This window comes from Ambystoma mexicanum, chromosome 5q (genome assembly GCF_040938575.1).
Source record: "Ambystoma mexicanum isolate Mex_15411 chromosome 5q, UKY_AmexF1_1, whole genome shotgun sequence".
NCBI classification, from domain to species: domain Eukaryota; kingdom Metazoa; phylum Chordata; class Amphibia; order Caudata; family Ambystomatidae; genus Ambystoma; species Ambystoma mexicanum.
This window is the reverse complement of record NC_090933.1, coordinates 276,246,426-276,273,840: the sequence shown is the minus strand read 5'-3', so window position 1 is coordinate 276,273,840 and position 27,415 is coordinate 276,246,426. Positions and strand designations below refer to the sequence as shown.

General features: G+C 46.0%; 1 protein-coding gene across 1 annotated transcript in view; it reads right to left on the bottom strand.

Moving 5' to 3' along the window:
- Window positions 1-27,415, bottom strand: part of RTTN (rotatin) — a 2,784,523-nt gene that overhangs the window by 2,113,873 nt on the left and 643,235 nt on the right. Inside the window, exon 13 of the mRNA XM_069620779.1 lies at window positions 2,563-2,775. Coding sequence (XP_069476880.1) covers window positions 2,563-2,775 — 213 coding nt within the window. The remainder of the gene's footprint in view (window positions 1-2,562; window positions 2,776-27,415) is intronic.

Genomic DNA, 27,415 nt, shown 5'->3' with positions numbered 1-27,415 from the left:
CCATTGGTGATTGCTGTCCCATATAAAAAAATTGTATGATTTCTTTTGAATTTTAAAATAAATAAATATTACCTTTTATCAACCAGCCTGGTTCATGGTCCATTGTGACCCGGGGTATTTTAAAAGGGGGTGTGATATGAGTGGTGTACCATCTCAATATTGAATCTAACATAAAACATAAGCATTTCAATTGCGGACTGCATACTGGGCCGAGACTAAGGTGTGTGTCGCCTGATTGAAATCCTTAACAAATTATGCCTGCCCCCTGGACCTCCTAGCGCCAATTGCTAACTGTTTGGCTTTTTACCCAATTTTTCTTTAAAGTATTCACTAAAATGCAACATTTTAACAGATTATTTAAAAAGAATTCCCGGGGGGGGAACCCCCCCTTGATTGGTTTGGGCTCCCTCGCTATGGCATATCTGGGGGAAAAATGTATGCCCGTCCACTTACAAAATGTACCAGCTTCCACTGGCCCAGGGACTGTGGTGGGAGCAGGTGCGGGAACCCAGGGACTATACTGGCAGTAGGGTGTGGTGACGGCGAACAATAGTTCACAGCCATTTGGACTTATTGTCCATTTGGCATTTTTGGGTGGCCTGGTCGGCCCACATTCTGCTTGGGGGGGGACCAAGCCTAAAAAGTTTGAAGACCACTGCCCTATAGGGATATGCTCTGCAGCCTCAGCAACAATAGAAGATAAGGTGTGTGCATACTTAGCGAGTGCATACAAGGCATTCACTGCCTTTAGGGCAATACTGCCAGAGGTGAAAACTTTTTCATCTAGAGCATTATATCTCTGGTTATCCCTGTCTGGAGATAAAGAGGGGTATGAGCTTTCCTTGGTGTTGACAGTAGCTGACTGGACGATTAGGTTGTCATGCATACAATGCCTGGAGAGGAACTCTAGGTCGGAGGGCACTGGCTTGTACTTCTTAGGCAAATCCATATAGAATGGTGGGCCGAGCAGGGAGTTTTCCATAGATCTAATAATGGATTTTTAAAGGCATTATGGAAAGGGAGGACAGGCTCCACATGTGTGCTCTTGTCCAGAATGTCAGTAAAAGTCACATTCTATAATCTCCTTTACAGGCGGTACCCATCCCATGTAATCAGCCCCCTTGGCCATCATCTTCCTACATGCCACACTGGGGTGGGCTTGAGGATCAGTGTGAGAAAACACAACCTCAGGGAGGTGTCCAAACCACTGGCATCCTTTGAAAGGGAAGCTAGATCTTCAAGACTATCCTCTTCAAATGTCTCCGTTTGTGGAGTATGGAGCCTTTCTAGTCTTATTTTCGCTTCAACTGTGTCGGGCTAGGCAACTTCGATGTGAGCGTCCTAGTGCCAATTTGGAAGCTCTCTCCTTTAGTGGTTTGGGTGTCATAAGTTGACATGAGCCACAGTCTGCCACTATGTGATGGGCACTGAGGCACCATCTGTCAGGGATATTTTTGTGTCACAATCTCAACATTTCTTAAAACCTAAAGGCTTCAAAGTCGACATCATCGATGAAATAGAAAATGTCTAAGGGTTTCGAAGAAATTTTTATGGTGGGTCAGATTATATATGCTTTGAGGCATTGTGAAGCGTTTCCAACAAGCGTGCTGGGCATGTGGAAAAGGGGAACTAAGGTCAGAGGGTGCGGTATGCGCCATTTATATCAACGTTGATGTCACGCCTGAAGCCAACAACATGAAGTTCCTAGGCGCTGAGCCACGCAGCACCCCCTGCGGAGAATTTCTTTTTCAGAGATCTGCAAAAAGTAGGAATGAATATCTAAGATGAGGAATCTGTTGGAGGACACAATCCATTAGAAATGTAGTGTTTATGAATCTTAATGATGATTCCATGATAGAGAAAGTAAGCCTTCACGTTATTCAGGAGGGCGGGGGGTTGCCGTGGTTGTGGCTCTAATTCGTACATTTTTATGGGAGGACCTTCTGTCGAAGCTGCCCTCAAATATGGCCGCACAGAGGTTCCCACACAACTCAATGAATGAAAGCAAAAGCAAGCCCCATTTCCATGTATATTTTCAAATTAACCAAATACATGTTTTACTGAGATTAAGACAAAAATTTACTATAAACACTATTTAGTACATTAAAAAGCTATACCTTACAATCAAACACAGGTCACAAAGTTTCTGGAAACTGTTTGGAAAATTACAAAAAAGATGTTTATAGATAAATAATACCTTTAAGAAATCTGATGGGAAGCCTGCAAGCCAAAATGGCATTCTAAATTTGGCACCAGTATTACATGTTATTCATAAAGATGATAGCATTTCTACAAATTGTAATGGAGTAGGGGGACAGAATTGTCTGATTTTTAAGACGGACATTAAAAATAACAATAAGTTGTAAAGTGGCTACAAATGTTTTAATTGGAATTTATAAACCGATTTCATTAAACATATTAAACATAATTTAATTATTAAAGTAACAGTTGACCAGCCAGTGATGATTAATACAATTAATCTCCGAGGTTGTGGTACTAGTAGAATGATACTCCAAAATAGTATTTGTCTAAATAGTTAAGAAGTAATAAAAACGTTCATACCGGTTTGCTCACATCGGTCATAAAGGTGCAGGTACATTCTATGGAATGAACAGCCAGAGCTGCCCGTTTATAAATGCTGTAATTTTCAGGGCTCAGCTGTTCCAAGTAGGCCGTAGCAGAATCGTGAATGCTGGGGTACGTGAGGCAGAAGGGCATATCCAGAGAGAGAACAAACAAGGCACTTGTCAAACTCTCTGGCATAATGTCACCGCACTAAGAAAAAACAAATGTATAATATGTTAGGTTTATATTAAATGCAGATCAGGCTAAAATCAATCCTTTCCACTTGTAATTATTTTAAAACAGACACGCAATACATTTCTTTTAAAAATGCCTGCATTAGAACCACCAACAAGAGGTATATTTCCTTTAATTATGGATATGCATTGTTTGCAGTGTATGTACATTGTAACTCACATGGCACGGTAGGGCTCCCTAGTAAGTTGAATATACATGTACTTCACCATAAAAGCCGTACGTTGCGCAGAGCACATATGGAAAAAGAACTCCGCCTCTTACGGATCTTGATACTTTGCACTATATACATCTTATGGAAATACTCGTTCTTGCAAAAAAGATCTATTACACCTCTTTGATTACTTGTTGATCTCATCTCGACGTTTCTTTCATATTCTTAATCAGATGCTATTTCCTTCCCCCTCCTGATTTATCATGGTCATCAGTACTGACAGCTTTGGATTTTGCATTATATTTCACCTCTAAAATCGATACCTTACGTTTTGTCCTCATCTCTTCCTCACCTTCCTCCTCGTCACAGGATTCTTCGTTCTCCCCTCCTATGCATGTACTAGGTACCTTTTCTGCCATTTCTGATTCTGAAACTAGTTTCCTTTCTTTCTCGTGCTCACCCCTCTGCTGCACAGTCCGACCCTATTCCTTTGGCTATTATTACTAAAGTTCATCCATTACCTATTCCTTAAATCACATCTATCTGCAATCTTTATCTTCTGGGCTTTTCCCTTAGGAGATTCAAACATGCCATGGTTATAGCTCTATTAAAGAAATCCACTCTTGACCCCTCCATACCATCTAAATTTTGTCCTGTTTCCCTCTTACCGCTTCTGTCTAAAATCTTGCAAAAGGTATTTTACTACCAAACTATCAGGGTTTATCTTCAGATTCTTCTGCCCTTGTACCAATCGTGCTTTAGATCACGTCATTCTACTTAAACTGCACTACTTTATGTCACTAATTCTCTTTTGACTTGACACTCTAAACGTTCTTCGATGTTGGTGTTATTGGACCTTTCTGTGGCATTTGACACAGTTGATTAGCCTCTTTTCTACACTTTCTAATCTGGGGATCATGGGTTCTGTCCATCACTGGGTCTCTTCTTGCCTCTCAAATTGCTCTTATTCTGTATTCTGGGCCGGTCAACCCTCCACTTCTTTTCCCCTTTGCTTCGGTGTTCCACAACGTTCCCAGGTCCCTTACTCTTCTCCCTTTACACATGCCACAATCTAAAATCATTGAGTCTTTTGGTCGATCGTGCCATTTTTACACAGATGACAAATATGTTTTCCTTTTCTTCATTCTAGGACTCTCTTCAGTCTTCACTCTGCTTGTCTTAGTACCCTCCAAACTTGGATGCTGTCTGATTCACTTCATCTTAATCCTACTAAAACAGAGGTCCAATATTAACATTCTTCCTGCCCACCGTGTTATAGCATCTCCATCTGTCTTCTTTTGTCCATCTTTTCTTCATCTGCAAGATTTTTTACTACAATCTTTTTGTCACGTCTCATTTCTCACCTTTGGCTAAATCTTCACACTTCCCTTTAAATAATATCACAAAATTCTGTTCATTTTGGACGATTCATACCACCAATTCTTATTGCCTCTTATTTTTTCCCCAATTGCATTATTATTCCACCCTTTTGGTTGGTCTACCCACATATTCTCTTCCATTACAATCTATTTTTAAAGCTTCTATTTGTCTGTTATGCCATCTTCCTCCACATTCTCCTATAGCTCCCCCCTTATTTCACTTTGCTGCCTTACTTTTCGCTATCATATTATTTTTCATTTATTATGGGTGGTTTATAAATGTTTACATGGTCAAGCTCCTCTTTATCATCTTTAATTTCTCTGTGTACTCCTTTTTGCTGTCTTCAATCTACTTTTTTATTTCTCCTGTCTTTAACTCGGTCACCCTGTGCTCCGTCACGTTGACAAGCTTTTTCTGTTAGCTCCCAAAAATTGGAACACACTTCACCTTCACAGTCTGCTTCCGCTCTTGCTATTTTTTGCATGCTACTAAAGGACCATTTTCTCTCTCTGCCTCCTGCCTGCAACTTCTTGAGGACACTTTGTATGAATTGCCATTATTCTGCATGTTTTGTACCATATTTATCAGACTTATTTTTGGTTCCAGCGCTTTGGTGAAAGCGCTCCAACTAAAAATAAAAAGATAAATACTGTTGCAATTTTTTTCAATTATTGTGTGTGCTGCATCACTACGGTCCCAGGTTACATACTGTGGCTCCTTACTCTCTTCAACAATCAACTACCGCCATCATTACATATTTTGGGTTAAAGTTCTCCGTTCCTGGGTTAGTCCCCAGGGCATACTTTATTTTCTTCACCTCCTCCTGGTCTTCAAGGTCAGGGTCCCTACCCTTCTATTATCTGCTGCCTTTGGGGCACTTCCTCCTGCTCGTTCTGTTCAGGGCCTCCACCCTTTCTTTCTCTTGTAAGGGCTGCTGCCCTCTCCCCCCCGTCCCCCCCTGTGGTCATAGCCTTTGTCCTCACCTTCGCTGTCTTTCCTTCGTCAAAGGCCTCCGCCTTTGCTTTCTCTGCATTTTTCTTGACTAAGATTGTGTCTAGGTCTCTATTCACCTGCTGTTTTGTTCTCTGCTTCAATATCCCTCCTTTGTTGTATTGTTGTCCTCCAGGTTTATAATCAGTTTTTCCGATCCAACTCTTACAATCAGCCTTTCTTCTGCAGGACTTAAAATTCAGCACTTCACACCACTACAATCGGCCCAGCAATAGGTACCTCTTCTCTGGGTCTTTCAATCTTTACTTTCACTCCAGGTATCACAACCAGCCCAGCAACCTTCCTCTCTGCTCCAGTCATCCTCTTTAAAACAAAACTTGCCTTTTCTGTACCACAAACTCCCTTCCACTCTTGTAATTGGAGCTGGCCCTTATATGGTGCTTGGAATGACTAGCTTCCAGCTGATTGGCCAAATAGTGATCTACAGTAGCCAGCCCCCACAGATTATGATTTACTCTGTGAACTTACCCTCAGAGCTAGGAACACCCCCTAAAGGCTCCACATGTCCATGTTCACAGCTACAGAAAAATACTCAGACCATTCATCAAGGGTACTTTGCAGTTCCCTCTAGCCCATGCTCCAAGATGATTTTCATGTCAATGGATTGTGCAGTCAGAAACAATGTACCTTTTAACTGAGGCTGTCTCTCTGCCTTATCTATGTAATGTTATAAAATGACCAATGAGCTTAAATCTTAGCGTGGGCTACTATCAGATCGAATTCTGCCTAAATTAGACTTACAGACTTATTTTAGCATGAGCTCAACTCATGCACCTGTTAGAGCTACCTCTCCCCGCCCCACCCCTTCTTCACAGAGGTGGGGTCCCAGCAATTCTATTTTTATTTTATTTATTTATTGAGTTTAAATTGTAAAACAATTTTTTAGCAGTTTAACTTAATAACAATAAACTAAAAAGAAAAACCAAAAAAAAAGTAATTAGTTAAATCGGAACAGTAAAACTCATCTTAGAAGATGATAATCTTTTAAAATATACATGAACTCAAGTCACTGACTCGGTCTCAAACTATAATCTCTCAAGAAATTGGATAAGAGCAATTACGTATTAAGGTTTTGACCCGTCTATAAGCAAAGTCCACCATGTCACAGGGTTCAGTGCTGTGTGATCCGAAAATGACAAGAAAAAATTGCAGAGATACAGTGTACGAAGGTCTCTCAAACCAGGACATGCTTTGACTATGTGGGTCAATGTTTCAACCTCATCAGAGTTACAGCAGAACCGACAATGATTATTTTTAGACAACCCACGGATTGCCTGGACTTCATTTGTATGGTATAAGTTCAGCCGCACCCGCAGAAATTTGTCCCGTACTTTTTTTGTCTGGAAATATTTTCAAGTAAGGGGAAACCCTGTTCAGCCTCCATCCCTCCAAAGGCAGGTGTTATCTCAACTGGTACTTTGTAGTTGCATGCAGAGTTTGAATCCAGTCAAAAGTCTAGTTTTACTTTCACCCGCTTCGGGTTCGACTAAAGTTGGTCAAATCGACTGCCTATATCTTGCAGACAAGCAAGTCATATCTTTGAACCACTCCTGCAAATAAAGGTTGTTGTATGGTTCAGTTTCGTTATAAATTAGATTCAGAATTGCGGCTCTTGAAGAAGCAAAGCATTTGACAAACAGAGCCAGTCTATTCCAGGTAACTGAACATCTCGAGGACGAAAATCCCAATTCTCAACGGAGGATGGCAATTGGGGTAGATTTTGGAACCCCAAGAACTTGCTTCCAAAAGGCCCCCTACAACCGGGACCAAAAGGGATCTGAAATAGACAACATGGCATCAGCGCCGTAAGTTACCGTGGGGATAAACCTTGGCTTTATAAAATCGGATTACAGGCAAGATGGAAAAACGCCTGAATTTCCTATTTATTGCAGATGCCTGGCAAGTTGGCATTTTCGTTTTCTCAATCAGGTAGGTCAACATTGGAGCTTCTGATTTTAAATCACTTGGAGCAGGTGGAGTATTTCAAATACCTGGGGGTTTGGCTATTTTCTCGCCACCAATTTGCCACGCTAGATGATTTTTTGTTTTGGAAGATGTACCAAAGCTCAAGGTTTTCGTCTTCGATATATATTAATCTCGAGCCCGTTGTCAGAGATATAATTGGTGGGCCTACATAGGCAACTCAATGCCCTACATAGAGTCGGATCGATGAGCACTATGTCATCGCAATATAATAATCGCACAAGGAAGACTCCACCCACTTTTGGTGGGGATGATTTTATAGGCTGAAAGGCATCAGGCATGTCCTCCCAAAAAAATTAAAGAGAGCCGGGGCCATCGGGCAACCCCGTTTCACCCCTCTCGATGTCTTGATTTCTGAAGACAGGAGCCCTGCTTGATTTAATCTGACTCTCAAGGTTGTTTCAGAGTGCATAGCCTTGATCGTTTTGCAAGATGGATAATGGGCAGTTTTTTTTCCCTCTATTTTGGAGCAGAGCAAATTTTTGTCTACCCGGTGAAATGATTGGACGAGATCTACAAAAACCATATAGATTAGTTTTTCGTCTCTGTGTGGTTTCTTTAAGTATATGTAGCAAAAAGATGTTAACAACAGTGCCCAGGACTTTGGTAAATCCACATTGGAAGCGGTCGTAGCTATCAGTGACTCTACACCGATCATGAAAAAGATCGAGGATCATCATACTGAACAGTTTACCTATAACATCCAGGAGGTCGATAGGGTGATGGTTCCTTGGGTGCTTCCGGTCCCCTTTTTTGTGGATCGGAACCACTATCGCCCTCCTCCATTAACTGGGCATTTGTTGACTGATGGCAGTCAAAGCAAATAAGGATACTATGAAAGTGGCCCAGTCTTCCGGGTACTTCCGAAGCATGGCGATTATTAGGCCACCCGGGCCCAATGCTCGTGAGCTCTTCAGTTTCTTGATCCGGTCAATGATTTCATTAATATTGAGATTTGTGACCCAACGGGCCCCACTGGCCATGAACGGGGTATAAAGGCTGGCATAGTGGTTTGTCCACATTTCCTCGTCTATGGGATTAGATTGATATGCCCTTGTGCAGGATTTGTCAATTTTGATAAGTGTCCAGAACGCTCGAGGGTCTCTACAAAAACTGGCTTCGTTCATCCAAACACATAAGATATCAGAACGACGCGGAAGAGATGCTGAGAACTTTGGCAGGTAATTAGACTGAGCTTACCTTGCTTTGCTAAAAGCCTCAGATAAATTGGTTCTTTTTGCCATGCAAAGCAATTTTCAGAACAGTCTTCTTTTTTATACCAGTACCGGGTCAAACTCATGGATGCCGTACTTGGAGGCACACCCATTAAACGACTGGTTAACACTAAATTCTTCCAGCAGCGGTGAGTATTCAACCGTAGAGATGGTTTTAGAAAATGTGGAAGAAAAAGATCTAATTTTTGCCGACGTCATCCTCAGACGCAACCCTTTGTTGCACGATTCAACCACCATTGGTGTGTAGTTACAAACCAGTAGGTCAGGCGAACACCATTCTAGAAGAAGCAGGTTGTGGTCACTTTGGGGAGTACTAATTACCAATTTTCTTCCCTTGGAGCACAGCTTTTAGGTTGACACATAGATTTAGTCTAAAGTGGAGGAGCAGCCTCTTCCTTGCCATGTTGGTTGAGCAGGGACGCCCCCCCGCCCCCAAGTGTTGCCATTAACAAGGTGCATTGCCCTTGAATTCATTAAAGCGATCCACTTGTCACGCCTAGCATGTTTTGGGTCATTGTGGTTCCAAAGATGGACTTTATTCATCCGGACTAAATCAGAGATGTTTAGATGACCACAGATAATAAAGTATGTTGAATCTTGATTAATATAGTAATCGTCCAGTTTAGCGGAGACCAGGAGATAAATGAACCGTCCGAAATCAGCATAGAGATCCAATATACATTAAAGATAAACATTTTGGAGCAGGAACCACTTCCCGACGATGGTAGATCAGTTCTCCATTCGATCACGTTTTCTTGTAACAGGAGGTGTGTATTGGTGCTGAATTTCGGAGTTTCAAGGAGCTGCCCAGTTTCCCTGCTGTGAGTAGCACGGCAGATGGTCGCCCGAGGTCACCCTTCACAGCAGGAATGATAGACAGGTCAAATCCATCCAATGTAGGCAACTTCCTTAATCAAGTCTCCTGCTAATTAATCAAGTCAAACTCAGCCAAATTCAAATTGCTAGGACGTGAAAGATGATGAAACCCCCTGGTGTTCCAGGAAATATGTTTTAGCCTGGCTGTGTTGGCTTTAGGGGCAACTGTCAAAAGGTCTCTTCTTTGATGTCCGATTGAATAACTGAGTTGCTAAGAAGAGGACTGGGACGCCAAGGTGTTAGCCAGCCGCGACCAGTCCGAGTTGGGCAGATTTGGTCTCTTAGTTTGTTCTTGGGGATACACACCACCAACTTGACGAGACGATCGGTCACAATTGAATGCCACATTCAGTTTAAGTTGCGGTCCTTGCAGAACCCCCTCGATGTTCAAGGGGTCCTGGAACAAATGAAAAGGTCTAGAGTCTAGTGGTCCATTATCCCCACCAGGAATTACCTCTTACAGCACTAGTACTTTATTGTCGTGGAGTAGGAGATTGTTCCGTGTTTGTACAACAAGACAGATCAAATCCCAAAAGCAGCAAGTTTTCTGTTGAATTTAACAGCATGTGTAATACTGAGTCCATGCGTGTTTTGTCGTAAAACTCGATCAACTGAAGGTCGGAGGAGCGTAGTAGACGCAGATTCGGTATCGAGTGGAATAATTCCAAAACCACTCGACGGTTTAAGACAAGACTGTTATTTTAATCTAAAACCCTCTCCAGTTTCAATTATCATTTTGTTGGCTTGCTCTGGGATGTACTAGGTCTATTGTATGCTAGCCGATTTTCTCTGTAGTCACTGCGGTTATCGTCAATCGTGTTGGAGCTTTTCTGCTTGATTTTTTAAATGGGGAGCTGCCGATTTTAATGCTGCCCAAGTTCTTGCGCTACAGGAGCCTGTAGTGTAAGCCTTTTCCATTTCTCATCCATGGACTCAAACCCAGGAGAGTCCAGCTGTAGTATTTTAGCTGTTGCAAGAGGCACCATAGTTTCTTTGTTGATGTTACCAGGACGGCTTCCTCTCTGTTCTGGACCTCACCAAGGAACGTCATCCGTGGAGTAGGTAGACAGATTCAACAAGGTGTGTGATAATGGGCTCAGGTGAATTCCCCCTCGATGGACATTAGGAGATCGTTCCTGGGCACCCCCCTCCCACCTGTAGTTATTTCGGTCTGCGCACCACGCAGAGTTGGAACCGCCTTTCTGGGTGCCGGCTTTGGGGCTAACTTCCTTTCCAATGTTTGATGCGGCGTAGCCTTGTTTTGTACCGGAAAAGGTTTGCAGCCATTGCAATCTTCGTCGTCGTTCCGTGTTTTTGGTTAGAGAAAATCAGGAAAGTCATGTTATCATCACCCTCTTTATCCGCTATTACAGAGATCTGAGAGTGCATAACACAAACTGTACAGGGACCGCTCAAGTCGTGACAGCTGAAACAACCTTGTGTATGGTACCCGGGGAAGCTGTAGAGTCTTTTGTTAAGTCCGCTGATAGAGCCAAGTACGTTGTCTGGGTAAATTTAGATGCCGGCAGCCCCATTACGATGTCAGTTTGTGCAGCAGCGTGGGAAGAAGCCCCAATGCTATTTGACACCAATCCGGGCATTTCCTTGCCCCTTACAAAGCCTTACAGAAATATTAGTTTGAATGTGTCACTGCTAGGAGGGTGGTGTGCCCTTGAGGGTATCGTTCAGTTGTTCATATAATTTGGTGAACGGGGCAAAGGCGATAGTTAATGTTGACATGATTGCCAAAAGATCATCTTTTTCCTTCTTAGGCACATTGTGAGACCCAGGCAGGGATGAGAGGACTCGGGTGTTAACCACAGGCCGCCCCAACCCCACAGTTTCCACCCCACCCGCTTCGCCCATCAGAGGCAACGGGGGAAGAGGGGATAGAAGCCAATGCCAAAACAACGGGGTCAGGACACAAATTTGCAGGAGGAAGAGGAGCCATGGTAAATGTAGAGACCAGCCCAGGTTGATTTCCCTGTTGCGGAGTAGGCAATAATTGTTGGGGATTTCCCAAATAGAGACACTTTTCTGCGACATAACCACATGAACTCCCCACATGAACTCCCCACAGACGATGACAGAGGAGGTATTGGAAAAGGCTTCTGGCCTCTGGAGCTTGCCTGGAAATTAAAGGGGACGATCATAGAGGGAGGAACTGTAATGTCGGCTTGTGTAGCGCTCGAAAATTTGGGTGGCCAGGGCCAAGTTTCAGTACCTTCCAAGAAGTCCGCGTCCGAGACGTCCCCAAGTAACCTCCCGAAGGTAGAAGCAGCTAGATTTATCTTCATGGAGAACATGGAAAGAACTGAGGGAGTCTCTTCCCCACACTGCCTGTGCAGTTCTGAGACAAATAAGCAGGTTTGTGAGGAGAGTTACAGTCATCACTCCCACGCCTCTCGTTCCTTTACGAGGCTTAGGACGAGAAGTCTTGCCATTAAGGCGCAAGGTATTTGGTTTCACAGAGCCCAATTTGTTGGCACCCAAGCCCACCCCCAAGATAGGCTCCGGCTCAAGTACCGCTGTATCATCTTCTTGGTGAATCTCCCGGTGCGGGGAGGAAGTAGATTATTCACCGCCTCCACAAAGAACTACGCACCTGTAGTCGAACCCCCAGGATAAGTGCTGCTGGCTGCACAATTGAAGAACACCCTTTAACTGTGGCAGAAAGCGTGTGGATCAGAGCCGTTATCAGCGCTTTGGTGTAAAGCGCTATATAAACGTAATAAATACAAATTCAAATAGTTAGGTTTGCTTGCACAGGTGGCTCAGCCGCACACGCCCCTTCCGAAGAAGGGACTTTGAAGTCTGGGAGGCCACATTCATCCACCGGTAAGTAGTTAGTAAGAGCCAGCGGCTCATGAAACGTCGGAGAATCAACAGAGCACAAGCCCAAGTCAAACGAAGGGTCTTGATGGTTGGGACAGTGAGTAACGTTCAGTGCAGAGTTAATTGAACAGAGGCGAACTAGTGTCCCATAAAACATCACGAGACTTGGGTGTTTTGGATAAGTTCAAAAAGTTTGTGCCAAGTGAGCTGTCACCACCAACACCAACCGGCAAAGAACAGTTCAAGGACAGCGATTTGTTGCCAGTTTGCACAGAGTCAAGATTTCTATTCACCGTCCGTGACAGTAGTGGCCCACCGCCGTGGCCAAGGAGGGTCCAAACGGAAGTGGCTGCGTTGAAGTACAGGAGCTGTGGATGTTCACATGACGCTGAGTCGAGATGCACAGATTCATGGCCACGCCCATGGGCCACCTGACACAAGACACTCTGCAACACTCCGCCACGCTTCGTTGTGAAAAGGTGTTTTGAAGCAGCGAGCGTGAGTGAGTGGAGGCGGAGTCTTGGGGGCTGAATAGCAGTATCAGACTCAACGAGTCTGAAATGGCAGGCAATGTCCACAGTAGCTGTCCTCTGAAGACAGACTCAGAGAGCTTTAGGCAAGTCAGGAGACCATAGAAAAATAAAACCGCTAATTCAAGCGGACTGGCAGCAGAAAGAAACAGAGTTTGCACCAGTCACCAGACACTCTGCCACGCTTCGCTGTGAAAAGGTGTTTACGTTTTTAGAAATTAAAGGATCTCTTCAGGTGCACCTGCTGAGAACACTCTGACCAAATGTTCAAGAAAATGCAGCGTCAAATGCGGTAAAGTTTTATATTGTCCAGCAAAGCCCTCAATCATGGAAGTGCCTACAATAAAACTGTAAACAATGGAACATGTGCAGATAAAGACATTTTTTTAATCACAAAGGGAGGAATGAAAAATTGCGATAGTTAAAATCAATATTCGAAAAAAAAGTTGCATAGAAGGATTAGATTCTTATGCCTCTCAATTGAAATCAGAGTATTACAATTCACCTCAAAATATCCAAAAATAAGAGAACCATCTTCATGAAAATCATGCTTAAATCATCAATTACCGGCTTTCACAATTATGTCTAAAAAGAGTAAAAAATCCACTAAGATACTCAACTAATATTCACAACTGTAGGATAGTGCAATCCTAAACAATCTAAGAAATGACAGGAGTCAGGGAGATGGTGAATCACAAAAATGAAGAAAGTCGAAGTGCAAAGGATGAGATTGTGGCCAGGAGATACCAATGCCACAACAGAAAGTGATCTGTAAAAATAAACCCATATGCCACAAGCTATACTAAACGTACTCAAGTGTAAATCTTAACAAAACAAAAAAACAAAAAAAGAAAGGATCACATGTAGAATCTGAGTAGGATGGATCATGGGAAAGCAAGATACCGTGAATTGTGCCCAATGCCAGAAATGATGAGACGGGTAGGAATAACTGTCTCATAACATATAAAACGGTAGCATGAATGAATACAAATAAAGTGCAAAGCATTTGAGGTAGGCATATCAAGATTTAAAGGCAATGGCATCGCTGCACCAGCGTATAACAGTGGCATAAAAGTGAAAGAAAACAAATCTAAGAAGGACAAGTCAGTGAACTTTAGTCATGTAACATACAAGTAACAATTTTCATAAATCAAAGTGTGTATGAAGGAAAGATGAACACAGAAAAGCAGGAGCAAAGGGTGGAATACAAAAGGGAAATAAAGGACATTGATAGTAAGTCATTAGCAAAAGGAATAGATGAATACAAAATAAGTGGTAACGCAAAGTAGAAAGAAAAAGAGAAACAATAAATCAACAGTGTGAATAGTAAGGGATTATGGGTTCTATTAGCCTACATCATTATTTTTTATTTTGGGGGGGTTCCCCTGGAAAGCTCCTCACCCACTATACTATACTCCCTATTCCCCCCAACCTCTTATATATCCCCTTACCGACCCACCCTCATATTTCCGATGATTTATTTGACAAACTGTCTGCAAAAAACGAATTTTAAAAAACCACTGTTGATGTATCAACTTCATTCCCGGTTATGATACATAGTGGGTACTTGAGTCAGAGTGTGAGCAACATAAGCATTTAGATAAAACACATCAAGTTGTGTTAATCTTTGAGATAGGGGGACAAAACGGATGATAAAAACTCAATCCATAAAGCGTCATTACATACAAGTCTTTCTCAATCACTGCCACGTGATGCAGGTTTAATGACAATCAATTTCGTTTTCAAATATTGGCAAAGTGTAGGCCCTTTTTCTAGGAAGTGTAACCAGGGATGATTTATTGTCCTTCAATCGAATGATTAGTGATGTTCAATCCTCCTAATTCCAGCTATCCTAGAGGTTTGCCATGCATAATAGCGGCCACAAGGACAACAGGTAGCAAATTACATCAGGCGTTGCATGCTGCATAATGTTTGAATTTAATAGGCTGTTGTAAGGGGTCAAAAATAAAACTGGGACACAGAGGTATGTTAAGTGTTGGTTACAGACTTGAGGACCGGCTAGAACTCTTCGCAAGTCTGCTTTCCCTGTCAGTTGTTGGAGGCGTGTTTCACATTAGGCGCTGCACCCGGCATGGTACACGCACGGTGTGCGAGCAGTGTGCAATGTTGAGGACAGGCTAGAACTAATCGCAAGTCTGCTTTCCCTGTCAGCTGTTGGAGGCGTGTTTCACTTGAAAATCTGCACCTGGCCCGGTACGCTAGCAGCGTGCAGTTCTGTGGGAGTGTGTTTTTCTTTGTAATTCCATAGCCCGCCTAGCTGTCTGCCGAGCACACCTTATATGCAAGTACATTTTAGTACTGCTTCATTTCAATCTCTAGGGTCTTTATTGAAAGCTAGCCTTGTTCTTCCATCGGGATCGAAGTCTACGGTCTGCAAACTTTAAATCTAATGTAGTGGCACCGTCCAGGATACGATGCTACCCCTCAACTTTCACCCCATCTCAGACAAGGACATGCTGTTGGCGGTCTCACTTCTATTGCCGTTGTCGCCCTTGGAAGGCTGCGCAGGGCCCGTTTTACCTGACATTTATACTTTGACAACTCCCACTTGTGAATCCTCCGACCGCATGTGTTGCCTCTAAACATACGAAGACCAACCCCGAATACTTTCCCACAAGTGCAAAATAACGGCTTTCTACTCTGTGTAGGTTCATCCATTTGGGGGCGAGTTTTTCAGTCAATCAAGTTTGGGTGTAATAGGCTCAGATTCTGATATTAACATTAACATCTTGACCCAAGAGTATGATTTGACCTGTATGCCGAATACAGTCCCCTTCATCTCTCCCGGTGAGCAGCGTCTATCGGATTCCTCATTCTCCTCGTTTAACTCAACCGCCACCTCCCCCACATGCACCACGTCAGAGACTTTCAGCAGCCCTTAAAAATCTTCATGGGAGCACAGGCTTGTCAATCTGTGATGCTTTGACACAAATCAATTAAGTCTTATGCATACTGGTGTCATTGTACGATGGGTTATAAAAGGAAACTAAATCCCACTCAGTTTCATTTGAATCCCTTCTTATTAAATTTGAAAATGTTAAGCTGCATAATATGGCAAATGATTTTCTGTCTAATCATGGGAGGGAGTCCAGGCCCAGTGGACGAGTTGACATGGTTACTACTCCACAATAGGCCGGCTTTGATTATATAGTTCCAGAAGGGCTCCTCTGGTGGGGATAGAGGGGCAGGTTTGACCATTGATCAAGCTTCCTCTGTCTTAATGGTTTCGCCACCTGCTCCTTCCATTCTCACTACGGCGGACAGTGTTAATTCCATACCTGAAAAAGTGTGTAAATTGGTTAATACCCCGGTTTATAATCCTAATGTATTAGTTATTGACCTTACTCTTGACGCCCGGCCAGTTGCACATGAGGGCGAAGTCTTATGTATCACCAGTATGATCCAGTATGCTGTATGAACTCCAAGCATTCGGACTACAGTTGCTACCTACTGTGGGAATGAGGCCCCTTTGCCACCAATTGACAAGCAAAACCCTTCTTTACGTAAACACATATCTTTAAGTAAAAAGAACAGACGTTTCCCAAAAAATTCTGCGTCCATTGTTGAAAAACCATCAGGTAAAAGTCAAACTCAAGTCTAAAGAGATGGATTCTGTTACATCCGACGCCCATGAGGTGATTGGCACCATCGCCCAGTATGTACAGTGGCCTGTCCACATTCCGATTGCAGACTTTAGCCACCTAAATGTGTCTTGGGTTGGCTCCCTAGCTGGCTCAATTATAGAAACCCCAGTTTCAACTGCTCTGGAGGCACTCAATGCTGATTTAAGTTAAAACAAAAAAAAACATCTGGCCGTGTCGTGGCATCCATGCCCCTCAATTGGCAATCTACTCCAAATATCCACATGGAATCCTCTAATGTTCCTGCACAACAGCACTGGGCATCCCATTGACTGCTTCCTAACTCTCTGAATCAGACTATATCGATCTCAAACGTAACAAATGGCCAGGAGGCTTCAACATCGTCCCCAAAATGACTTCATGTTGCTTTATTTCCAGAAATAGGAAAATCTCAGGCATGTTGCTTTATCGTCTCACAGCCTGATTTCAGATCACATGCAAAATCAGCCAATGTTGTGCACAGTGTGCTTAGGGGCTCAAAGGGAATTGAGCACCAGGGGAAACCTAGACCTGCAGTAACCAATTTATTTGCACCTCCTTGGAAAAGGGATAACATTCCCAAAAATATCCCGCTGCCAATGCAAGAGGGTTGTTCTTATGGTGCTCAACTGCTTCTGGAAAGTGTACCGCCCGAAAATAGGAACATCAATCTTAATCGAACTAATATAATTGATTGATTCGCTCAATTCCTTCCCTTCATGCGATAGCCACTGGTGGCATTGAACGTGTCGATTTCATTGGTCATAGTAGAACAGACTGAGCCATCATATATATATAAAATCTATGATCCTACATGATCTGCTGATGAAGGAATTGCAGACAATTAGATCCTTAGGTTTTGATCTTATGCAATATACTGAGTCAAAGCATCCAAGGGCCAACTTGATCGATGGGGGAAAGAATTGGTTATCACCTAGGAAGATTATCTCCCTTCGACAAGAAAATGATTATTTGCGACACCCTCACTTGGTCGGGGGCACACCGCATGTAAAGGATCAGCATAAATACTGGTCCTGGCTTTCGGGGGCCCGAACAACTGAAAAGAATTCGCAATTCTCACATCTCCCCTAATATTCATCCATTGACTTTTCCCCTGACCCTCCTATTGTGGAACTCTAGGGGGTCATTCGATGTTGCTGATCAACTTTGAAATGATCCAACTGTTAAAAAATCATAGTCTTATCTGCCTCCAGGAAACATGGCTGCTCCAATGCCAGGCCTTTGACAGCTACATGATTAGTTTTCAATCTGCCAAAAACGAGGACTTGGGGCGTCCTTACAGAGGCATTCTCACAATGGCCCGTGTATCTCAGCACCCAAGCATTGTCAATTCAATTGAACTAATGTTCAGTATCTTAGGCACCCATGTCAGGTTGATCTTAGATACATCTAATGATATACTGGTCGTTAACATTTATCGGCACATATGCCTTGGAAATCTCGAGACATTCATCGATACAATCTTGGTCTGTTAATGATTAGCTGGAAATGAATCCAAGGAGTCAGGTGATCGCCTTAAGTGATTTAATGCTTCTTGTTGATCCATTCAAGTTGTCACAGACCTTCCAAACCAAGTGCATTGTAAAAAACATCATTGGTACACCTGGCTACAAAACCTGGAAGGCCTCGGCTAGACGATGCTGAATGGCTCGATTGCTGGGGATGTCCCCAGTCAACATGCATGGACGAATCGGTCCTCTCAATCAACACTGGACTATATTTTCACTAGCAATGGGATGTTTAATAGATGCATTGACTTTTTTTTATTACACCCAACCACTTCAGTTATTGTTATTTGTCAACTATGTTTCTATTTAATTTAGCTAAGCAAGATTCTCCTCCCTGTAGCCCCCTTCCCATAAGAGTTACTTTCGCCGCAAATCAGGTATTTGGAATGGGGGTACCGTTGAAAAGGTAAATGAGACAGCCTTGCCCTGCCTAATAGCTTCTTCAATGGATTGGCAGTATCACACATTTAGGGTGGAACATGATGGTGATTTCTTGGGGGATCTCCTATCGTAAAGCCTACCTATACATCATTGTATAAGGAAACACCCTAAGAGACACCTCCATTGATTTGACTCAAATTTGGCTTACCGAAAACGGGCCATGCGTGCAGAAATTACATCTTTGAAATATGAGAGGATTAGTCCAGAATTCAAGACCCTGCAAATTAAAAAAGTGAAACAATCGTATACAAATTGGATGATGGGCAATGGGGCCCTACGCTATCAACAGGACGCTGAGGGCATGTTACATGTCTTGCGAAATAAAGACGGCCATTCATTTTGGCGCTTGATGAATGACATGGAACAGTCCCAGCCCGAACACAGAATATCATCATTCTCAGAAGATCAATGGGTATCTCACTCTGGCACTGTGCTCACCGATCACATGACTGAACCCTATAACATCAGCAGATAGTGACTGGTGTCTGACAGTAGAGCGAGACTGAATTTTAGAAATAATTCCAAAAATTAGCTCTTCACGAGTGCCTGGCCCCAACAATCATTGTAATATTCTATTTAAGGGGGATCCGGACACTTGGGCCTCTATCCTGCCCCTTTATTTAAGAATATTGCATCGACTTGTACCTTACCCCTACCTTGGTTCACCGCCTACATACTTCCAATCTTTAAAAAGAGGCTCACCTTTGAAAACTGCAAGGAGAGGTATCACCTGACCGAATCAGACAGATTCGCATATCCCGATCTTCATCATTGGGTCACACATCCCTCAGTCAAAGAAGGGGCAACCCGCAAGTTAGAGACCATCAAAGTCACCATGCAGGAGGAATCTTGGGGAGGCAATATAACTAAAATATATAAATTAACTAAAGTATATAAATTACTGCAGGATGACTTGCTAACCTCCCGACCCAACTACATGCCACAATGGGAGATGCACATCGATATTGGCATTTTATTTCTATCGCGCTCCTACACAAGTGTTTGAGCGCGACAAGGCAAGGGAGCTGAACAGGGGAGAACAAAACAACGATCTTACTAGGCCCAATGACATTGAGAACGCGCAAGTGCATGGGAGAGAGGGAGGGGAAAAGTGCATGGAAGGGGGGAGAAGTGGAAAGTGCGGAGCAAAGGAGAAACAGATAAATAATAAATAAATGAATGCACCCAACGGTGGTAGTGCAGCCAGAAAATGGCAAGTGCTGGGTTTAAGGCAGCAGACAGGGTAGGTCTGATAAGTACAGGAAGAAAAAAGGGGGGGGGAACTGTATGGGTACTGATACAGACCCCAGTGCAAGGGGTGGCCTGGAGGCAGTGAAAGAGGGTGGCAGGGTGAGTAGGTACCTGGGCCCGGAGGACAGAGGGTGGCCAGGTGCACAGTGCCAAGAGAGAACAGATCAGCAGGGCTGAGGGGGAGCGAAGGCGGAAGCAAAGAGGAAGGTCTTGAGGTGCTTCCGGAACCGGAGATGGTTCTCCTCAAGTTTTAGAGTGGCAGGGAGGCTGTTCCAGAGGGAGGCGCCAGCCGAAGACAGATCTACCCCCAGCTTGTTTCTTTGAAAAACGACAGACCCTGAGGGAGTTAGAGGTAGAGGAGCGAAGAACTCGAAAGGGAAGGTTTTTGCAGAGGGATAGCTGAAAGTATTTTGGATCCAGCCCCCAGAAAGCCTTATGGACAATGCAGAGGGTTCTGAATTTATTCCTTGCATCCAATGGGAGCCAAGGGAGAGATTTCAGAGCCGGAGAGATAAGATCCCAGGGCTTGAGGCCAAGGACAAGTCTTGCAGTCCTGTTTTGGATTAGTTGCAGAGGACGAAGAGTAGAGGCAGGTAGATTTAGAAAGGGGCTGTTACAATAGTTCAACCTAGAGAGAACCAGAGATTGGGAGACCATGAGCTTCTGGGGGAAGGAGAGGAAAGGCAGAGTACCTCTGAGGATGTGCAGTAGGAAGTTTGACTTTTTAGAGACAGCAGAGTTGTGGGCCGAGAAGGAAAGTGTGGAGTCAAAGATGACCCTGATGTTCTTGGCCCTCCTCCCATCCCCCACCTGCGAGGCTAAGCGAGGCCGGCCAGAGGGTGAGGGGGAAAGGATGCTGGAGGAGTGCTGATGAGAAGGATCTCCGTCTTGCTGGCATTCAGACAAAGATCATTTGCAGCACACCAATCTTGAATGGCAGTTAGGCAATAAGAGATGGGAGAGGAGGTGGCCGAGGGCAGCCTGAAACTGAGTTGAGTGTCATCAGCATAGCACTGGAAATGTGAGCAGAAAATGGCAATGCAGTGAGAGTTGCCAGGTATCGGTTGAAAAGCCAGGGCAAGAAGTTAGATGACAGGAAGGACCCAAGTTGGACCTGGGAGGGTCAATCAGAGAGGAAAGAGGTCAACCAGGCCATAGCCTGATCAGTGATACCCAGGTTATCACGGAGGCGGTTGAGCAGGATGGTATGATTGATCATGTCGAAGGCAGAAGAGAGATCGAGGAGGATGAGGACAGAGGGATGTTAGCATAAAGGTTGGAGAGCAGATCTTCACGGATGTTCAGGGGTGAAGTTTCCGTGCTTCTGGCAGCTCTGAAGCCAGACTTGTGGTCAAGGAGACAGCCAATAGAAGGAACAAGTCACTTATCTGTAACTTGTTCTCCAGCATGGGTCTGGCATGGATTCACATGCTCATGAATATTCCCCGTCGTCAGGCTGGGAACCCTCGGTAAAGAAAAAAATCAGTTTCAGTTTCGTTTCTGAACTGTCTTTCTACTAATAACCAATCACTGGTCTCTGGGTCATACTGCCCCCATCCAATGACTGCCCTCTACCTAAGCCCCTCCTCTGGCAGCTATCTTCAGAATTGGTAGCACGTAAAGTGGCAGTAGGACCAAGAGAAAAGAGGCAGAGGGGTTGGAGGGGGGGTTCGCATGTGAATCCATGCCAGACCCATGCTGGAGAACAACAGTTACAGGTAAGTAACTTGTTCCTTCTCTAGCATGGGGTCTGGCATGGATTCACATGCTCATCAATACAAGAATACATAGCAGTACACACATGCACAACCACGAAAGGTGGCAAGGCTCAACATTAAGCATTTCAACAACTCAACATTAAGCATCTCTTAACTCCTCACCAGGCTCACCTTCAAGCGAGCAGGTTGCGCAGCACTGCTTGGCCGACTCTGGACTCCTCCCTGGAATCCCCGTCGACGCAGTATTATCTCGTGAAGGTGTGCGTCGACCTCCACGTAGCAGCCCTGCAGATGTCCAGCAGGGGCACACCAGATAGGAACACCGCGTAGCAGCGATCGCTCTGGTCGAATGGGCTCGGACGGGCAGGCAACGGTCGGTATGCCAACCGGTGACAGTGCATGATGCAGCCAGAGAGCAATCTGGAAATGGAAGCCTTCGAGAGGGCCTTCCCTTGGTTCACAGGGCCAAAGTTCACAAACAGCTGTGATGTCTTCCAAAAACTCTTTGTGCGGTCCACGTAGAACTTCAGCGCTCTAGCCACATCCAGCGAGTGCAAAGTCCTCTCAGCTGGCGACGAAGGCGACGGGAAGAAAACTGGTAACACCAAAGGCTCGTTAAGATGGAAGTCCGACGGCACATTGGGCATGAAGGAGGGGTGCGTTCTCAGCACTACTCTCGTCTCGTGGAACGTCAGGTATGGAGGTTTACAGGAGAGGGCCTGGATCTCTCCGACTCGTCGTGCGGAGGTGATGACCAAAAGAAACGCTGCCTTCCACAACAGGAACTTCAACGGTGCCGAATGCAGCGGCTCGAATGGCGGCCCCATGAGCCTGGTCAGCACCACGTTGAGCGCCTTCACCGGCGGGAACGATGGGAACAGTCAGAGATGACCGCCCCGGAATTCTGGTGTAGCGGGAGATAGCCGCCAGATGGATCTTGATGGAGGCATGTGCCAGCCACGCCTTGGCCAGCGACATCAAGTACGGCAGCACCTGAGGGGCCGTAATCCGCAGAGGGTTAATCTTCTGTGCACGGCACCAGACAGAGAACCTCTTCCATTTGTGTCCATAGCACCCGAGAGTCGATGACGCCCTGGCCTTTGCAAGCACCTCCTTGCAGTCCGCCGGGATATCGTACCCTCCGAACTCTAGTGCTGCAGGTGCCAGGCCTGCAGGTTCAGCGATCCTGGGTCGTGATGGAGGATGGCACCTCCTTCCCTGGCAAGAAGATCCACGTCCGTCACTAGTTTGACCGGGGGGGGAGGACGCTGACATGTCCAGAAGGTCCGGGAACCAGATCTGCCTCAGCCACGCCAGTGCGACGAGGATCATCCTGCACCGGGACCGTCTGAGTTGACTGATGAGTCGCAGCAGCAACGGCAATGGCGGGAAGGCATACAGGAATAGGCCATCCCAGGGGAACGAGAAAGCATCGCCCATGCTCCCCGGCTGGGGAAACCTGCTGGCAAAACTTCCGCACTTAGCGTTTGTCGCTGTTGCGAATAGGTCGATGTGGGGATTGCCCCATCGTCGGAATAGGAGATCGCTTCATCCTGCCGCAGCTCCCTGCTGAGTGAGTCGGCGATGATGTTCTTTATTCCTGACAGATGGAGGGGTACCAGAACATCCCTTGAGCGACAGCCCAGTGCCACGGATCCTGCGCTTCCTTGGAAAGGGCTGGGGATCTGGTGCCCCCCTGCTTCTGGATGTAGAACATCGTGGTGGTGCTCGTTAGGCAGAATCCTGTTGAGTGCCCTTAGGGACCACTACGCACAATTAAGACCACACGTGGTAATAAAAGTTCACCTTTGGTACAAGCCTGTACTACACTGTTAAAGTGGTAGCAGTAGCGCAGCAGCCAGACTTATCTCAAGAGCAAATGAGAAGTAGTAGAAATTACACAAAGGACCACAATTACTGTGACTCAATCAAACACTGACTCAAGGTTTTTGGTTGAAAAGTAAAAGTACATTTATGTCTAGACCATCTGTTTGTAAAACACTTCACTTCTATTAAATTAAAACCACACGTAAAATACACTACACAACCAATTCTCTTTGTGCAGAACAACTCAAGTTAAGTACCTTAGGATTTGACAGACCAGTGTTATGAAACAAAAGCGGTACCGTGAATACATATGCGATCACTTTTTGACAGTAATGACAGTTCGGTCTTTCTAAAGGTACACGTACCCGCGGGAAGAAATGTTACTGGAGTAAAAACACACTTAGCACCCGAGTTAACAAAAGAGAGTTGGGGGCAAAAATCATAGCCAATACTTTTGTCAAGGCAGACAGAATCAGAGAATACTTGCTGACAAAAAAATAAAAGTCAAAAGGCCTGCGCCAGTGTCAAGTGGAACCGGGTTCCTATTGTCGAGGATCACACAGTCAGACAGTTCAAGATTCAACGTTGCCAGGAGTACTGGGATATTGTCAACAAAGGAAGCAAAAAAATATGAGGGAAGGAAAACAAGGGCAAGCCTTGGATGAGGAAAAAAAGGGGGGGGGTCACCCTACTTCCTAGAAGCTGGACACAGTACCTTATTCTTTGAAGCTGGTGCCATGGCAGTTGTTCCTGGTAGTTTCCCACAGACTTGCGGTTCCTGGCACTTCAGTCGTAGAGACAAGGACGACGTCTGGAGTGATCTGCACTACCCAGGGAGGAGGCCAGCAGCAGCGATGGTGAATAAAAGGTGCGCTCCTTTAAAACAGGAGAGGCTCTTCAGATGACTATCTGGACCACTACAGTGGTGTGCAGCGATTTCGACCACGAAGAGGATCCTCTGGCTTTGGAAGATGAGCTGGTTGACCCCACCAAGCTCAAGGGAAGAAGACTACAGACTGGATCTCCTCTGGTCGCTTGAAGGGTAGATAGCTCAGGAGTGCTGCAGGGCTTCACCGGGACTCGTGGTTGCAGCAGCCGTCTTCTTCTCCGCTTCTCTTCGGTTCCTTGCAGTTCCAGTGGCGACTGACTTCCAGCCCAAGAGTCCTGCCTTTTATGCGAAAATCCCCCACTCACACAGCCTGGCTGTTAATCGCGCAGCAGGGGGGTTGTCCGGCACGGACAACCACCTCAGCCAATCATGGTAAAGTCCAACTTGGGTTTCCCTAGGATACCCTGGCAGGGGGAGACTACACCCCTCTCTCACATACAGCCCACCTAGACATCCAGGCGCCAAGAAGAGGGCTTCTTGGCAGAAGCCCACCAAAAGATGGTGAACAAAGAAGTCAAACCTGGTTTGCCGCGCAAAGTAAAACACAAGGAGGACTTTAACAAAAAGAAATGCAGAATAAACCCCATCGGAGCCAAAAGAAAGAGTATTTGGTCAAGCGTGTTTATGTTCGAGGCTAATAGCCTGGAACAATACCATGTTTATATAGTATAATCGCGGTAGAAAAGTTATGGTAGATACCACTGCCAACAGCCAAGTCTTAAATGTTAAAAGAGAAAAACAAAGCTCAGAGAGGCACAGACAAAAAGGGATAGGAATAAACCCTTTCCAGTACTCCATGTAAGATGGGGTGTACTGTGTCTGTAGTTTTAAATGACTACATAAAGTAAATGGCAACTTTACCTGTTTCTGGGGGACAGTAGTAAGCCCCAGAAAAATGGAGTCATAGGGAAGTCTCAAAGACAACCCTGTGTTACTGCACTGAAAGTGCTGTGTAATACACATGAAGGGGGGTCTCATGGAGTGGTGTGCTCCAGAGCCCAAGATCACACAAACAGTAGAAATACACATGGCAAAACACATGTAAGAGTGGGAAAAAGGCTCTCACTCTTAACAAGTGGAAAAAAACTCCACAAATCCAGCAAAGCTGCTGGGGGACTCACTAGGTGAGGGAAATTAGCCATAGAATGAGAATTCTCCCTAACAGTGTCGTTGGTGAAGATCCTTACCACCTTGCCCTTGAGGGACGGAAGGAACGACCTAAGGGCCCAGAACACGGCTCGGAGCTCCAGCACATTGATATGCAGTGACCTCTCCTCCAGGAGCCAAAGGCCTCTTGCGTGGAGATCTCTGGTGTGTGCTCCCCATCCCTCCAGGGAGGCGTCCATCGTCACTGTTTCCTGATGTGCCGGGGTCTGGAAGTCCATACCTGCCGCAAAATCCGGTGGTGGGGCACCCACACGCATCGCTTGGCGGAAAGTCTTGTTGAGTGAGATCCTGTCTTCGAAGCTGCCCACGACTTCCGTGAGCAGTTGGACGGTCTTCGCTGCGTGGTCGACGGCGAGTTCCCTTGATTTTGCTCGGATGAGCCAATCGTCAATGTAGGGGTAGATGTGGATCCCCATGCAGGCGCATCCGCGCCGCCACTTTTGCCAGGCACTTGGTGAAGACCCTGGGCGCCGACTTCAATGCGAAGGGAAGGGCCTTGAACTGGTAGTGTCGCCCTTGGACCACAAATCGTAGGACTTTATGATGTCCTTTTAGAATGGGGATGTGGAAGTAGGCATCCTCCAAGTCCAGCGACGATAGGAAGTCACCTTCCTCCAGCTATCCCAGCACATGCTGGAGTCGTGACAATCCGGAATTTCTGGGACTTTATGTACTTGTTTAGACGACGAAGGTCCAGGAAGGGCCGCCAAAAGCCGGTCTTCTTCCGGACGAGGAAGTACCGCGAGTACTCTCCGGAGCCCCAGAGCCTCTTTGGGACGAGTTCTATGGCTCCCTTTCTTAGCATCGCTCGTACCTCCAGAAGTAGTTGTGGGATGTGATTTTCCTTCCTGGCCATGGGTGGAATACGGGGACACCTTTTTTCCAACTCACGGGTGTGCCCGCGGGCCAGGGCATCTAGCAGCCAACGGTCAGTGGAGTGGATTCCCACACGCTGACGAATTTCGCCAGCTGGCCTCCCACCATGGTGCTCGGGTGGGGGCCCGACGCCACTACCGGTTCAGTCCTGTTTCGTCGCGGCCTTGCCGCCTTGGCCGTCATGATCACAAGGGGATCCTCCGGTCTTGCCACAACCTCTGTAGGCTTCCTGTGACGAAGAGCGGGCCGCTTGAGAGTACGAGGAACCGCCACCGAATCCTTTGGAGGTACCTTGCTTGCCTCCGGAGTTCCGAAAGGACGGCCGTCGTCGTCGTAGAACACCCAAGGCCAGAGCCGTCTAGGTGTCCGCCTTGATGGCCTGCAGTGACTCGTCCACCGTCTTGCCGAACAGATTGTTCCCGTCAAAGGGGATGTCCAGAACCCTGGTCTGCACGTCCTGGCGGAAATCGGCGGCCTTGAGCCAACCACGCCAGCGAAGTAAAACACTCTTGCCCATCTGGCAAAAGCCTTGTCGCCGATGTCCGTGGCTACCGTAATGGCATGGTCCGAAGCCACCTCGCCTTCCTGTAGGATTTCCAGGGCCTCAGCCTTCTTGTCGTCCGGGAGGAGGTCAAGGAGGGGAGTGATCTTGAACCACAGCTCCCTGTCGTAGCGTGCCACGATCGCAAGGGCATTGGCCGCTTTAATAATTGTCGCCGCCGACAAGATGACCCGTCGTCCCATGGCGTCCAGCTTCTTCCCCTCATCGTCCAGGGGGGTGGGGGGGGGAGAATGGAAGTTGAGGCCGTCGCCCCTGCCAATTTCTTCTTGGCTGCCGCGGAGACCACTGAATCCGGGGATGGCTGTGCTCTGAGGCACATCGGGGCGGAAACCTGGGACCCAGTACTTCTTCTCGTAGCGGCCTCTTAGCAGGAGCCGTGGACTGGTTCTTCAGGAGCACCAGCCCCTCGTCCCAGATGTCGTTCAGTAACGGGACTGAGAGGACAGTCTTCCTGATGAGCTCAGATGCCCTGGCGATCATGGCGTGGAAGGAGCCAATTTCGTCAGGGGGGGCGGAGGGGGAGGCCCGAGGACGTGGTGATGGGAGGTCCATTCTGTCGTCACCACCGTCGTCGTCCGTCCCCAGTGTCGCTGTCTGCGTTCCCGTTTCATCCCTCGGAGGAGGTGATGGGGGTGAAGGCTGGAAGGAGGATGGACTCGTCTCTGCTTGCTAGGTGGGCTCCCCGACAGTCCA